The following is a 13,331-nucleotide window of genomic DNA, read 5'->3' as shown; positions in this document are numbered from 1 at the left end:
ATGCGTAGGGATTTGTGTGGTGGACGAGATGTTGGTTGGTGTTGTTGTTTAGTGATACCCTGTTAGATATTATATTTCTTTTCCTTTTACTTCATTTATTTCCTTCCTTCTTGAGTGTAGTCGTAGAAGTAGATGGGTCTCCGGCTCTGGTATAAATCATTAGTTATTAGCCTGCACGGCCGTTGTCTTCATGATTGAGGGTGTGATTGTATTCCTAAGAAAGAACTAGACAAGCGTTGAAAGAGACATACATACTGGACAACTGTAACCAGCGAGGACGATAGATAGAAATAGCTAACTGTACATATACACCCCAATAACATAGAAGAAATCGATATCTATCAGTGAATGCAGCCATCCGCTCACCCACCCACACACACACTCACACTACATGCTTACAATACATAACATAACTCAATCACACACAAAACACACACACAGCAACCTCAACCAACAACACGATCAACAAAGGCCTGCTCCATACGCGCAACCTCCTTCTTAAACCCCTCCACCTCCTTCCAGCAATCCAACGGCCGCCGATCATTCAACCGCAAGCAGCTGACAACATCCTCCTTAGCCTTCACAAGCCCATCATCCAGCTCCACGAGCTTCCTACGGCCCTCAAGTTTCGCCCGCAGCTGCTCCACATCCTCGTTCACCGAGTCCCGGGTCAAACCGCGGTTGATGGGCTGGCCCTGCGACGCAGCAGCAGCGGCGGTGTCAAAGGCGGGGGCGTCCGTCTCGCGGCCGGCGAAGGGGATGCGCGGGGCGTCCAGGTTCAGCGAGCCGGGCGGGTAGCTGTAAGTGGTGGTGGAGGATGACGGGGCGGCGGGGATGTTGTTCTCCGGGGCCTGGGCGATGCGTTTTTCGATCTCGGCGACAGTTTGCTGTTCGCGAGCGCGGATGCGTTCTAGTTCTTGGGAGACGCGCGCTTGAATTTGGAGTTCGAGGGATTTGGCGCGGGAGGAGTCGGTCTTTTTTTTTTTTTAATATGAGATATGTTAGTTGCTGATTTATTTGTTGTTGAGTGTGGAGGGAGGGTGGGTTACGCACCTCGCTGCTAGACTGGAGGGAGTCGACGAGGTTGGAGGAGAACTGGACGGGGGATCCACTGTTGAGATAGTTAGCATCGTTGCTTCGGTCTGTCTGACATTGTTGGTGTGCTTGAGAACACAGGCATCATGGCTAATGGAAGTGTTTTATGCTGCTTCGGTAGTCACCAAACAAGCATCCGAATCCAGCCGATTAAAACAGACAACATGCACACAGATCCTGTTCTTTCTAACATTGATCACGAAAAGCAAAAGCAACTCCACCAAAGACAAACCAGCAGAATTCAAGAAACCTACCTCGAGAAGATGTGCTTCGACCCGGCCGTAGCCTCGGGCTTCGAGCTGCCGGAGCCCATAATGTGCGGTCTATAGCAGAATTGAACGGTTTTCTCGACTTTTTTTGCCCGGCTCTTGCGGATCACCGATTCAGGCCTCGATCCGCTGACGTCTGGAAAGGAGTGCAAAAGCGCTATGCTGGGGGCAATTCCGAATTGTTCGGAGAGGGAAGGGTCGTCGAGCTGCGATGATAATGTTGCGAGCAGCCGACTTCCGCCGTGGTCACGTGAAATATGATTAGTCATTGGATGTTGGGCATGATCGTTATCGTCGTCATTGGAATTGCTTTACGATTTGCTATATGCACTGTTATTTTGTCCCAGTTGAGATGATGGATTCAAACTACCGCTGTTTCATGCAATAGACCTGGGCTAGTTTTGTCAGGAACGGTCAGAATAACTTAATGCTATTGTCACGTCATGTAATGTTTGAGAATCAAGATGACCGCCAGCCTATCACGCGCTTTATTAGAGAACCGATTATCCTCATAAGCCATCTTTGTTACTTGCATTTAAAGCCCTCAAGAGATTCTTCAATCCGTACAAACTCTTGGGACTAAAGCAAGAGCCCTGTGGCTATCAAAATCTTTAATACGATGTTCAACCAATCTCACAGTTCTGGATAACACTGGTCGGCATCTGATGTATAAATCTTCTGAACATGGCTGCCTATAGTTATACTCAAAAAAATACTGCAATATCTGCTACAGGACTTGAGAATGCAACATACAAGGCTGTCCCGCTGGTCGGCAGCAAACATGATAATGCCACCATTACACAGCTGCACAATCTTCGGATCTGTGCCACATTTACCTCTTCTCTCCGCTTCTTTTACATAAGTCTCGAATTTCTCATGTCGTGACCCGACTAAGCCTACGTCTACCGTACTCCGACCCGAACTATGAAGGCTTGCTCTTCTTGTGAAGAACCGCTGGTATAGCGCGTCTGACAATGTATCATGGTCTCCGGTTACGTTGACTGCGATATACATAGAGAGTAGCCGAGCTTTCTCTATCCCTCTGATATTACGATGTAGAGGTGAATTAGTTGTGGGTATCACAGAGGCGAACTTTCGCATGGCATGGCTTTGCGTGTTTGACCCCCTATCAACGTCCAAGATAAACAACGAGAGCTATAAGGTGCATTTAGTATAGAGTATCCAGAAAGACGCAGGTCAGCCGGCCTAGAAGATCAGCCTTATTCCAACGCATGATGCAGAATAGCCAACCCTAACCCTCTGCTATGACCGTCGACGAGTTCTCCGTGTCTTTATTAGATCAAACACCAATTGCAAGTAGAGAAAAGTCTTGGTAATGGGTCGCGTGCATATATATCTCTACCACGTCTTCATGCTGTTCTTATCCGGTCTAGTCAAAGTACATAGAAGAGCTGGATGTGCTCAGCTTTACAGAACACATGGTTTCGACCTTATGCTTTGACCAGCTTCGAGTCTTTCGTTTTGATATTGTGGTTTACTCGTAGATTCTGCTTTCTTCTAAAAGTTAATATTGATTTATATGGAGTAATATTAGTCTACTTAATGATTGACAATGGCTGCATTCTAGTTCGCGTAGCCGTTGGAGTCAACAATGAGAGAAGATAGGAGGACTCCACCACGGATATTCTGTATGGTCGTAAAATGGCTGTATGCATGTATGCATGTAATGCATTCTAGTAGCGTTTAATTAGTCAAAATTACCCCGTATTTAGTGTTGATGTTCAATTATCCCGACTTCCGTTCAGTTATCTCATATAAAGAAGGTACACAACAGACAATGGCTCTGTAAATACTGTCCCAGTCAGGTCATGGCATTCCAAGTCAATAAAGGAACGTTCTCGCTGTTTAAGATAAAAGATCTCTGAATTACATAAGATAGACCAATGTTGAAGCCAGATTAGCCCAAAACGGCGAAGGCCCAAAAAATGAAGGAATGCAAGCCGTGTCAGCAACATCATAAACTTTCCGTTCCCAGTAATGGGTAGTACTGTCCTCGAATACCTGGAAATTCTTCCTCAATGACACGCCAATCATAGACGAGAGGCAAAATTTTTCTGTTTGAAAGTCTGACCAGGCACTTGACCAGCTTCCAGAGTTACCTGATCCTAACCTTTGTTTCTCACCGGGTGACCATGGGTGAACAGAGACCCCCACATTTGTTACCCGGGCGTGGCGTCATGGACTCTAGAATACTTGAGCATTGGGTTCCTGATTTACGGAGAGACACATGTAAACGAATCGAATGGAATCAGTGACACGGATGTTGGACTATGACGAACAAGGAATCAATCATACCTTAGTCTACGGAACTGGTGCAGGACTCCAAGATTAATCAAATATTGCTCCGTCTTCCGCTTCATCGGCCGGTGAACCCGGTGTTCCCGTTGGTCTTGTCGGCCGACCCTGATCCTATTGGCAACTTTAGGCTGGTCCTTCGGGGCTGCGAACCCCACCAACTGGGCTCCCTTCCGACTGACCTCATTGACCCCTCCTCCGGTCTTTCTTCTAGTTTTCTTCGACAGCTTGGATCCCAGCAACCGCAATCTGTATCTTGCTTAGCCCCCCTTTCTATTTCTCCTTTATCTCTCATTCTGCGTCCCTCTTTTCTTTTATATTCTCCTCATACTCTTTAAGCGGGGCCTTTATCTGGTGTCAGATCTGTTTCCTTCCCCTCCGAGATCTCTCCTCCACCTACCCCACCATCTCCGTCTGCCTCTGATTCCAGCCGCTTCCAATGTCGTCCCCTCTCTTGGAAGAAGCTGCGCGGATCGCCAGTCAGTTCGAATATCCCGCCCATGAGGTCCAGCGTGGGGTCAAGGAATACATCCGGGAAATCGACGAGGGGTTGTCGCATGAGAACACCACGCTGAGCCAGATTCCGACATATGTGACCTCTGTTCCCAATGGCACCGAAAAGGTAGGGTATCTCCATGCGATCGCAAAGCTAACTCGTTGACAGGGCCTGTATCTGGCGGTCGACCTCGGTGGCACGAATTTCCGCGTCTGCTCCGTCGAGCTCCATGGCGACACCACATTTTCGCTCACCCAGACCAAAATCATGACACCCGGGGAACTGATGGCGTCGGGGTCGTCGAAGGATTTGTTTGTGTTCTTGGCCCGCCAGATCGAGTCGTTCTTGCGCATCCATCACAATGAACACTTCGAGGCGCACATGCGACGTCGCGGCACCGACCGACGCGAGGAGGGCGTGTTCGATCTGGGGTTCACTTTCAGCTTCCCTGTCCGCCAGGTCGGCATCAACAAGGGGACGCTCATTCGCTGGACGAAGGGCTTTAATATCCCAGACGCCGTGGGGCGTGATGTGTGCTCTCTATTGCAGAGTGCCCTGGATGAGCTGGAACTACCGGTGCGCGTGGCCGCGCTGGTCAATGACACGGTGGGAACCCTCATGGCGCGCTCGTATACCTCCCCAGGCGAGACCGGGACGTTCCTGGGTGCGATTTTCGGCACCGGCACCAACGGCGCCTATGTGGAGAAGCTCGAGCGGGTGACCAAGCTGGACAATATCGAGCACGCGGACTATGACAAGTCCACGGGTGAAATGATCATCAACGCTGAGTGGGGCAGCTTTGACAACCATCTGAGCGTCCTTCCGAATACCGTCTATGACCAGGAGCTCAACGAAGAGAGCAACAACCCCGGCGTGCAGATGTTTGAAAAGCGCGTGTCGGGCATGTTCCTGGGTGAAATCCTGCGTCGCGTGCTGCTCGACCTGTACCAGAACCAGTCTCTGGGCTTATTCAAGCCCGGTGAGGGATCCGACGTCTTGGTCCCCGAGGATTCGAACCTCTTCCGCCAGTGGGGTGTTGACACCAGCCTCCTGAGTCTGGTGGAGGCCGATAAGACCGAGGGGATGGAACCGACCAAGGTCGCCCTGAAGGACCATGCTAAGATCGAGCGACCGAGTATGGCCGACTGCAAGGCTGTTCAGACCATCGTGCACGCGATCGGCAAGCGCGCCGCGCGTCTGAGCGCGGTGCCGCTGGCAGCTATTCTGATCTCGACCGGCAAGCTCCAGGCCGAGGACATGGTGGACATTGGCGTGGACGGAAGCTTGGTTGAGTTCTACCCCAACTTCGAACACCACCTGCGGGATGCCTTACGGGAGGTGCCGGAGGTTGGAGAAACCGGCGAGAAGAAGATCCGCATCGGGATCTCCAAAGATGGCAGCGGCGTGGGTGCGGCGCTGATTGCCCTGGTCGCTAGCCGAGAAGAAGCTCGAAAGAAGTCGCAGTAGGTTGGGTCATAGGCCGATGAATCATGCGGAGAAATAATCCTGGATATCTCATGATGATGTACGGTCTGGTTTGAACTGAATTATGTCAATGGGTGCATGGATCGGCCACTGTTCGCTCATTCGCATCTTGGCTTGACTTTACTTGGTTTGATTCCTTGCCATGTGTACTCTTCTTTTCTTTCTTGCCCTTTTCCCATTTCCCTTTTGATTTTGAATTTTCTTCTTTTTATTTCCCCCATGTCCTTCTGTTTTACCCGACCCCTTTCTGAGGTTTGGGAAGAGTCTGAGACGCGAGCCGCCAAGATCCACATCGAGAGGTGTGGCAGTCTGGTGACCAGGGAGACGGCCGGTGTATAAGATATCAATGGTCATTTACGGCGTTTGATAATACAGGGAAAATTACCACTACAACCAATATTCTCCATCTAGACGCTGATTTGATTCTCCAAATGGCCGAGTAGCATTCCGATCTCTATTGGCAAGCCGGTGCAACGGCGGCTGAGACCCCGGCGGTTGTAAATCCCGACCTCCGGCGTGCATATCCATGGATGACGGAAGTTGATCACTTCCATCTGACGCCAAGGACCGTCTGCCTCTATTGATCCCGGCCGGGCACATGTCGTCAGGGGCAATCGTAGGCGGGAGATCATCTCTTTGTGGTCGGAGGCGTGGCTGAAGGGACGGATGATCGGAACTTAGGGTTCAAGATCCTCCGAGATGGATCGACGCCAGCAAACTGCAGCTTTAACTATGCAGATGTGGGCTCCACTCTTCTTTGTGTCGATCATCGGCTGTTGTATCGTGTAGATATCCTCCCGGTGGCTGTATTTTCTAGTGTTGATGTGCTCTTTATCCATCTTTTATGCTCTTGATTATACTGGCTCCATCCCTGCGTCCCCGTCCAGTGGTTACACTACAGCTCAGTGGTATTATTGGGATTCACTAGACAATGGATTTCTGATGTTATTAACCACGGTAGACCATGACACTGCATTTCCGCTGATGGTGGGATTGAGTTATTGACTTCCGGCTTCCCCTGTCAGGAAATTCTAGGCCTCTTCTTCTTCCCTTCCTTTTCATCTTGGTTTCCTACTATAATTATTTTGCTCTGGGCATTTTCCCTTCCTTCCTTCCTTGACCTACTTCTAACAAGGTAAAAAGCTCACTAAAATCATCCTCCAGCTTCATCTCCTTTCTATCTTTCTTTCAGCTGAGATACTTCCCTGTTCATCGTTGCACGGCCCTCGATCGCTTCCATCACTGCTGTGACGACCGCTTTCCATCCCCTCCAGTCACAAGCCTGGTACAGGGGTGACATCAATCTGTTTCACAGCGGGGGTTGAATCTCGTGTCAACCTCAGATCTCTCTGGATTCTTTCCTGCCCGTTGATCCACGCTCCCAGAGCCAAACACTAGACAAAATGGCAGACACCCTCATCTCATCGCCTCACGATAGACCCAGAGTCGAACTCGAACAGCCCCCTCTAGCCACTCATGAATCCACAGATCGAGAGACCACTTTGACGGAGTCACCACGCCAGGGTTCCATCAAATCAGCGTCTCCAGCGCCAGAGAATGAAAACAAACCCGCTGTTCCCGGATCCAAGGAGGTCAGCGAGGAGCAGGAGGAAGAACATCCGGAGTATCCTTCGTCGTGGAAGCTTGGGCTGATCATCACTGGACTCTGTCTTTCTATCTTCTGCTTGGCCTTGGTAGGTGTTCTTTCTCCCTGACGAGAGACGGACGTCTGTTGGGTGGAGGCCTGTGTTGACATTGGATCGATTTCAGGATAATACCATCATCGCGACTGCCATCCCGAAGATCACAGACCGATTCAAATCTCTCGAAGACGTGGGCTGGTATGGAAGCGCCTATCTGTTGACACAATGCTCCCTGACCTTGGTCTTCGGAAAACTGTACACATTCTACTCTGTGAAATGGGTCTACCTGGCCGCGCTGGCGATCTTCGAGATCGGGTCCCTGATCTGCGCCGTTGCGCCAAACTCGGTGACGCTCATCGTCGGACGCGCGATTGCGGGCATTGGAGGCGCCGGGTTGTTCTCGGGTGCCGTCCTCATCGTCGCTCAGACGATGCCGCTCGAGAAACGACCAATTTACACTGCGCTTTTCGGGGCCATGTTTGGAATCGCGAGTGTCGCGGGACCCTTGATGGGAGGCGCCTTCACGGACCATGTAAGCTGGAGATGGTGTTTCTACATCAACCTGCCCGTTGGCGGCGCGACATTCCTGTTCATCATACTCTTCTTCAAAACGCCTAAATCGATCAAAACGAAGACCACCCTCAAGAATACCTTGTCCCAGCTGGATCTTCTTGGGAATCTCTTCTTCCTCCCCGGGGTCATCTGCGTTCTGCTTGCTCTGCAATGGGGTGGCACAAAGTACCCCTGGGGTAACGGACGCATCATCGCGTTGTTTGTGCTCTTTGGGGTTCTCATGATCATTTTTGCAGGGCTGCAGAAATACCAGGGAGAAAAAGCCACAGTGCCGCTGCGCCTGATCAAAAACCGCAACGTCTGGGGTGCCGCGTTCTTCAGCTTCGCTTTGGGCTCTTCGTTCTTTTCCACGGTCTACTACGTGAGAACCCTGTATATTGCGATATGGAGATGGAGGTACTGACTGTGATCTACTAGATTCCAATCTGGTTCCAAGCCATCAAGGACGTCTCCGCAACCAAGTCTGGCATCATGAACATCCCCATGGTCCTCGGAGTAGTCATCTGCTCCCTGCTCGCAGGTGCACTAGTCACGCTACTTGGATACTACACGCCATTCATGATGCTATCCCCGGTCTTCATGGCCACAGGGGCCGGGCTCCTCAGCACAATGACCCCCGAAACAGGCCATCCTGCATGGATCGGCTACCAAGCCATATACGGCATGGGTGTCGGCCTAGGTCTACAGCAATCCGTCCTCGTCATCCAAGCAGTGCTTCCCACCTCCGACACTCCCACAGGCACAGCAATGGTAATGTTCGCGCAAAACTTCGGCGGCTCAATCTTCGTCTCGGTTGCCCAGAACGTCTTCCAAAACAAGCTACTCACAAGCCTCGTCACCAAGGTCCCTGACATCGACGCCCGTCTCGTAGTCAGCGCCGGAGCAACCATGCTGCGCAAGGCCGTGCCTCCCGACGCCATATCGACCGTCGTCAGACTCTACAGCGACGCCATCACCGAAGCGTTCTACATTGCTGTCGCAATGGGTGCACTTGCTATCGTCGGCGCGCTCCCTGTGCAGTGGATCTCCGTTAAGGGGAGGAAATTGGAGGGTGGGGTTGCCTAGTATTTACTAGTTTTTTTGGGAGAGGGGAGAGTAGGGGTAGTGTGGGATGGGGGAAAGTTACATTATTTTGATTTTTAATTGATGTATGTCATGATGAGTTAATGTATTATTGGTTTCTGTCACTGCTTGCTTTCGTTTGTGTCTGTTATCTGGTTTAATAGATTAATACAATAAAAATCTAGGTTGATAGGATGATTACAGCGTACCACAGATAACCTAAGACCGATTCATTTCCCTTGAATTCTAATCGACTCCAAACGAGAAACCGACAGAAAACAACGAATATCTGGAAATCATGAAGGAAACAGGGACCCAAAGGACATCATATTACCGCTACGCCAAAAAGTTGACCAACGATTGGTATAGGGCTTAACCCGACTGATATACCCACGATATTCTCCTTTTTGGGTGAAACAGAGGAAAGACAAAATTGCAGTAGAAGATTAACAAGATTGAGAGACGGACTGGGGCTCTCGGCGATCAAATAATATCCTTCTAACGCAAAGAATACCACTCGGCTACAAAAGATATCTAGACACTTCTGAGCTCTGTGGGTGCCCTTTTATGCACTATTTTATATTGCGACGCATAATAAATGGGGGCATCAGATTCGATCTCGCAACGCAGCTGGTTGGTTGAAAGGCTGTATCTAGCAGTGAATGCAAAATATTCATCCTTCAACTTGAGTTCCGGCTGTGATTCTGCGTAGCCTCATGCGCATTCTTTGGGTCTCTACATTCTCCCTCCTCCTCCTCTTCTTTTCATTCTTCGTTCTGCAACCCTATACCAATGTAGGTGTATATATCACATCGACTTCCAATATCTCTCACCCCGCACGTCTTATTCCTCATAATAGCGGATGTGAATAGCTTTATGCCTATCCTTTTGAGCTTTCCCAAGTTTGCAGAGACTTAGTGAGCACTAAAACAAGACCGGGGTTTCGGTCTACTTATAACCCTAATGACCCAATCAATCGACTTCAAAGTGCAGTCGAACTTCAGAGCACAGCTGCTCAAGGACTATGACAGTCTAGATAAGCATGGAACTTCCGTGTGATTCAAGGAGTGAAAAACAACGAGACTATACAATCAGACACCATAGAAGAGTACATACAACAAACTTTGCACACATGCTGGTGAGCCAACATGCATGGGTGTCAGAATTGTGAAAATGCTATTAGACAGCTGATAAATGCACAGGGCATGAACGAAGAACTTGTCAACATGTCATTTCTCTTGTCAACTTCCCCCAGGCAGACTGTGCCTGTCACGTCACCTTGGTCCAGAGGTTCACCGCAAGTCCGCTAGTAAGGGTCTACTTGATCTTCGAATAAAAGCAGATCAAGAACAAAAATTAGGCCAAAGAAATTGATTCGAAGGCCCATAGCCAGCCGGGCTGCCGACTGGCGCGCTTTTACATCTTTTTGATTTGAATACTTCAAGGATTACCCTTTCAGCCCCTTTTAGCTTGAGTCGCCTTTGGGCTTATTTATCTGGAGAACAAAAAGCTATATCGTTCTGTCAAGTTCATGGAAGACAGACAGGCTTTCAAGACAACGTCCGAAGCGGACTATCTGACCTTTGTTGAAACACCATCTTGAACTGGGGACTGGCCCACTCTAACAAGCCGAGCATAACGACACGGATTCCTGTGGTTAGCACCCTTTCTGGGGCACTGCTTTCTTGCATCAAGCTGCCTGACTATTTCAACAATTAACTCGCAACACTTTTTATCCATGAAAGAAAGGACAGAAAAGAACAGAAAAAAAGACCCCGCGATACGGCTGCTCAGGCAGCCCGAGCCGAAGCCAGCCCCCGGGTCGGACCCCGCCGCCAACGGGCCGTCGGTATGCCCTAGGCGTGTCCGTGCGACGGCTCGGGGGATTGTCGGGGGGCGGTGCTGGACTACCGTCGAATGGGTTGTCTCAGATGGCTGCAACATATTGGCTATTTTTTTATTTTATTTTGGTGGAGCAGTTCAATTAATGAGGGTATATGTCCCCCGAAGAATGAACCTGAGTGAGACGGGCATATGCACTACATTCCCCAAAGCCGGTAAGTTGAGGGCACAGCAATATGAACAGGCTTTCCGGAAAAACCAAAGATGGAGAGCCACTTTTCGAAAAGCAACTCTTAAAGAAAGTGGTACCTAAACTCAACGCGGTGATTGGTCACTTTGAGAATCCCCAATGGTAAGCCGGCGGGGGAGTGTCTGAAAACGAGCGACATAGTTGTACAATCGACCTCGCAATAACATTGGAAAGCTCCGGCCAAGATATCCGACAATTGAGATGTCAGTACTCCCCCGGATACCAACTTGTCTTGGGACAAGAATGGGGTTATACAGAAGCTTTTGAATACCTACATATCTATATGGCTCAAATCATGCTTCCCTGCTACGTGTCTTTAAAAACATTACATGTCATCAGTCAACGCGAAGCCCAAGTCAGTCTATATATAGAAGATCGATAATTTCTTTCCTCCCCATACACAAAACTTCTTGTATCAAGAGTCATTTCACTTCACAGATATGACTCCCTTCTATAATCCACTACACTTCCAATCCTAGTCAACCTAAACAGCAGCATATAAACTAAGATAGACACTCCAGATCACCCCGCACGCACTTCCAAACACCACCCGCCGGTCTAGCGGGACAATAGTGTACATCAGGACGGACACCAGCGGCCGGTACTTGAGGCGCGCGATCATGATGGGTGTGAAGTCCTGATACACATATTAGCCTCTGTATACAACCCGCCTCTGTATACAACCCTGAATCCAATTCTCCATGCAGAACTCCCTTCCTCCCCGACAGGAAAAGAAAACTAGGAAAAGGGGGAAAAAGAATAAAAGTAAAAAAAGAAAACATACCTCACAAACCAACTCCCAACTCCTGTTCCAACCCGCCCCCTTAAGCAGGTTAATCAGCACAACAAACAGCACGATATTCATAACCGATCCAACAGTCTGATCAAGCATGAACTTCATAGTGAAGTTCCACGTTCCTGATCCCGGGCCCGACTCCGCACGACGGACAGGCTTGTCCTTCTCTTCTGCGACAGCTGCCAATTCAGCATCCCTGTGGTGGTGGAGAGGGATGTTGGTGGTGGTCGTCGCCGTCGTGGTCTCCCGGCGGTATCGGGACAGGATCCGCCAGGTGGGAAAGCCGGGGTACCATGCTTCGACGAGTTTTTGCCAGATGTCGTTGATGGGGACGATGATGATGGCGTAGCCGACGAACTGGAGCAGGGCTGGGGTGTTGAGGGCGAATGGTTTCTAGGGTTTTTGTTATCATGTGATTTTCCATCATTTTGTTTCTTCCGTTGGACTTTTTTATATCGGAGAGAAAAACGAAGCGGGATGAAGTGGGGAGGGTCTTTTCTTTTTTTTTTTTTTTGTTCTTTCTCTCTTCTTTTCTTGTATTTCTTTTTTCCCCTTGGTTGATGTTGTGTAGAGAGCTTTAAGGGGTTCTATAGAAAGATTGTATAGATGTGTCTATATCGGTATCTTCGGGCGTGATTTGGATAGGGTGGGGATGGGGTAGTAGGTTGATAGGTTGATCAAGACATTTGAGGTGATGAAAGTGGAATCGAGGGCAAACTCCAGTCAAATATGAAGAAAAAGGGAAGAAAGATACTACGTACATTCTTCTGGTACTGATCGATAATCTGCGCCAGAATGTTGGAGATAGCATTAAGTATGGTCGCTTGGATAAGCGTGACAGTCAGGGGAGACGGGGGCATTGTGATTGTTGATTGGCCCTTCTCTTCCTCATATACCTGAGTAGGTAGGTAGGTAGGTACCTCCTAAGGTAGTGCCAGGTATCTGAGGTATGTATGACCGATCGATGACCTGAATGTCTATCTACCACTGACAGGTAGACAACTTACTTGCCAGTGTGATCTGCGTTGACCCCGTTTCAGGGATGCCATAAGCCACGAAGAAATGGAGCGGAGTAGCTAAGGAGTGAGAATAAACAGGTACATTGCGGTGCATGTGAAAACAGCAGGCATTGAATGTTCCTTGGAAGATAGGAGGACGGGCGGGAGAGGGGATGGGGGAAGGTCCAAGTGATTGATAGAAAAGTGAGAACTTATTTTTTTTATTTTTTTTTTCTGTTCTAGTTTCCTTTGTTTGTGGCTGATGTTGCATATCTGTCTTCTGTTTGGTTAGGCCGCTGGGTAAGCTTGGCTCCCTGGAGTATTCGAACCAATTGAGTAATAAAAGTAACATGAGGGTTGGTTCGATCGAGTAGTTTATCTTGGTGATCTTTATGGGGTGATGACTCAGCATAGGGGCTGCCACGTTTGTATAAGTTAGTCGATGGAAAACTAAGGTACTAAAGGAGGCGTTGCGATGAAGGGATTATGTGGATCATGTCACATCT

General features: G+C 49.2%; 4 protein-coding genes across 4 annotated transcripts; 2 read left to right on the top strand and 2 right to left on the bottom strand.

The window, feature by feature from the left end:
* Positions 1-264: 264 nt before the first annotated feature.
* On the bottom strand, positions 265-1,695 carry BDW47DRAFT_113752 (Mic19 family protein). Its single transcript, XM_024814498.1, has 3 exons — positions 1,350-1,695; positions 1,054-1,111; positions 265-974 (listed from the first exon to the last, which is right to left on the bottom strand). The coding sequence occupies exons 1-3, from the start codon at positions 1,631-1,633 to the stop codon at positions 447-449; spliced, it is 870 nt and encodes a 289-aa protein (XP_024667562.1). The 5' UTR covers positions 1,634-1,695; the 3' UTR covers positions 265-446.
* A 2,337-nt stretch (positions 1,696-4,032) lies between these two features.
* Positions 4,033-5,712, top strand: glkA (glucokinase glkA). The gene is made up of 2 exons (XM_024820213.1): positions 4,033-4,302; positions 4,345-5,712. The coding sequence occupies exons 1-2, from the start codon at positions 4,120-4,122 to the stop codon at positions 5,641-5,643; spliced, it is 1,482 nt and encodes a 493-aa protein (XP_024667561.1). The 5' UTR covers positions 4,033-4,119; the 3' UTR covers positions 5,644-5,712.
* Positions 5,713-6,865: 1,153 nt separating this feature from the next.
* On the top strand, positions 6,866-8,942 carry BDW47DRAFT_135003 (MDR family MFS transporter; the record flags this gene model as incomplete). The annotated part of the gene is made up of 3 exons (XM_024818219.1): positions 6,866-7,355; positions 7,432-8,238; positions 8,295-8,942. The coding sequence occupies exons 1-3, from the start codon at positions 7,065-7,067 to the stop codon at positions 8,940-8,942; spliced, it is 1,746 nt and encodes a 581-aa protein (XP_024667560.1). The 5' UTR covers positions 6,866-7,064.
* A 2,573-nt stretch (positions 8,943-11,515) lies between these two features.
* On the bottom strand, positions 11,516-12,687 carry BDW47DRAFT_129844 (uncharacterized protein; the record flags this gene model as incomplete). Its single annotated transcript, XM_024817034.1, has 3 exons — positions 11,516-11,668; positions 11,816-12,220; positions 12,589-12,687. The coding sequence occupies 3 exons, from the start codon at positions 12,685-12,687 to the stop codon at positions 11,516-11,518; spliced, it is 657 nt and encodes a 218-aa protein (XP_024667559.1).
* Between the last annotated feature and the right edge of the window lie 644 nt (positions 12,688-13,331).

This window comes from Aspergillus candidus (assembly GCF_002847045.1).
Source record: "Aspergillus candidus strain CBS 102.13 unplaced genomic scaffold BDW47scaffold_87, whole genome shotgun sequence".
In the NCBI taxonomy this organism is placed as follows: Eukaryota; Fungi; Ascomycota; class Eurotiomycetes; order Eurotiales; family Aspergillaceae; genus Aspergillus; species Aspergillus candidus.
This window is presented reverse-complemented; position numbering and strand designations above follow the sequence as displayed.

Excerpts from the sequence above, each read along its gene's own strand:
- BDW47DRAFT_113752 (XM_024814498.1), bottom strand. The coding sequence starts at position 1,633 with ATGACTAATCATATTTCACGTGACCACGGCGGAAGTCGGCTGCTCGCA. Across the intron at positions 1,112-1,349 it reads TCGAAGCACATCTTCTCGAG|TGGATCCCCCGTCCAGTTCT; the intron begins GTAGGTTTCTTG and ends CTATCTCAACAG. Across the intron at positions 975-1,053 it reads CCCTCCAGTCTAGCAGCGAG|ACCGACTCCTCCCGCGCCAA; the intron begins GTGCGTAACCCA and ends AAAAAAAAAAAG.
- glkA (XM_024820213.1), top strand. The coding sequence starts at position 4,120 with ATGTCGTCCCCTCTCTTGGAAGAAGCTGCGCGGATCGCCAGTCAGTTC. Across the intron at positions 4,303-4,344 it reads TTCCCAATGGCACCGAAAAG|GGCCTGTATCTGGCGGTCGA; the intron begins GTAGGGTATCTC and ends ACTCGTTGACAG.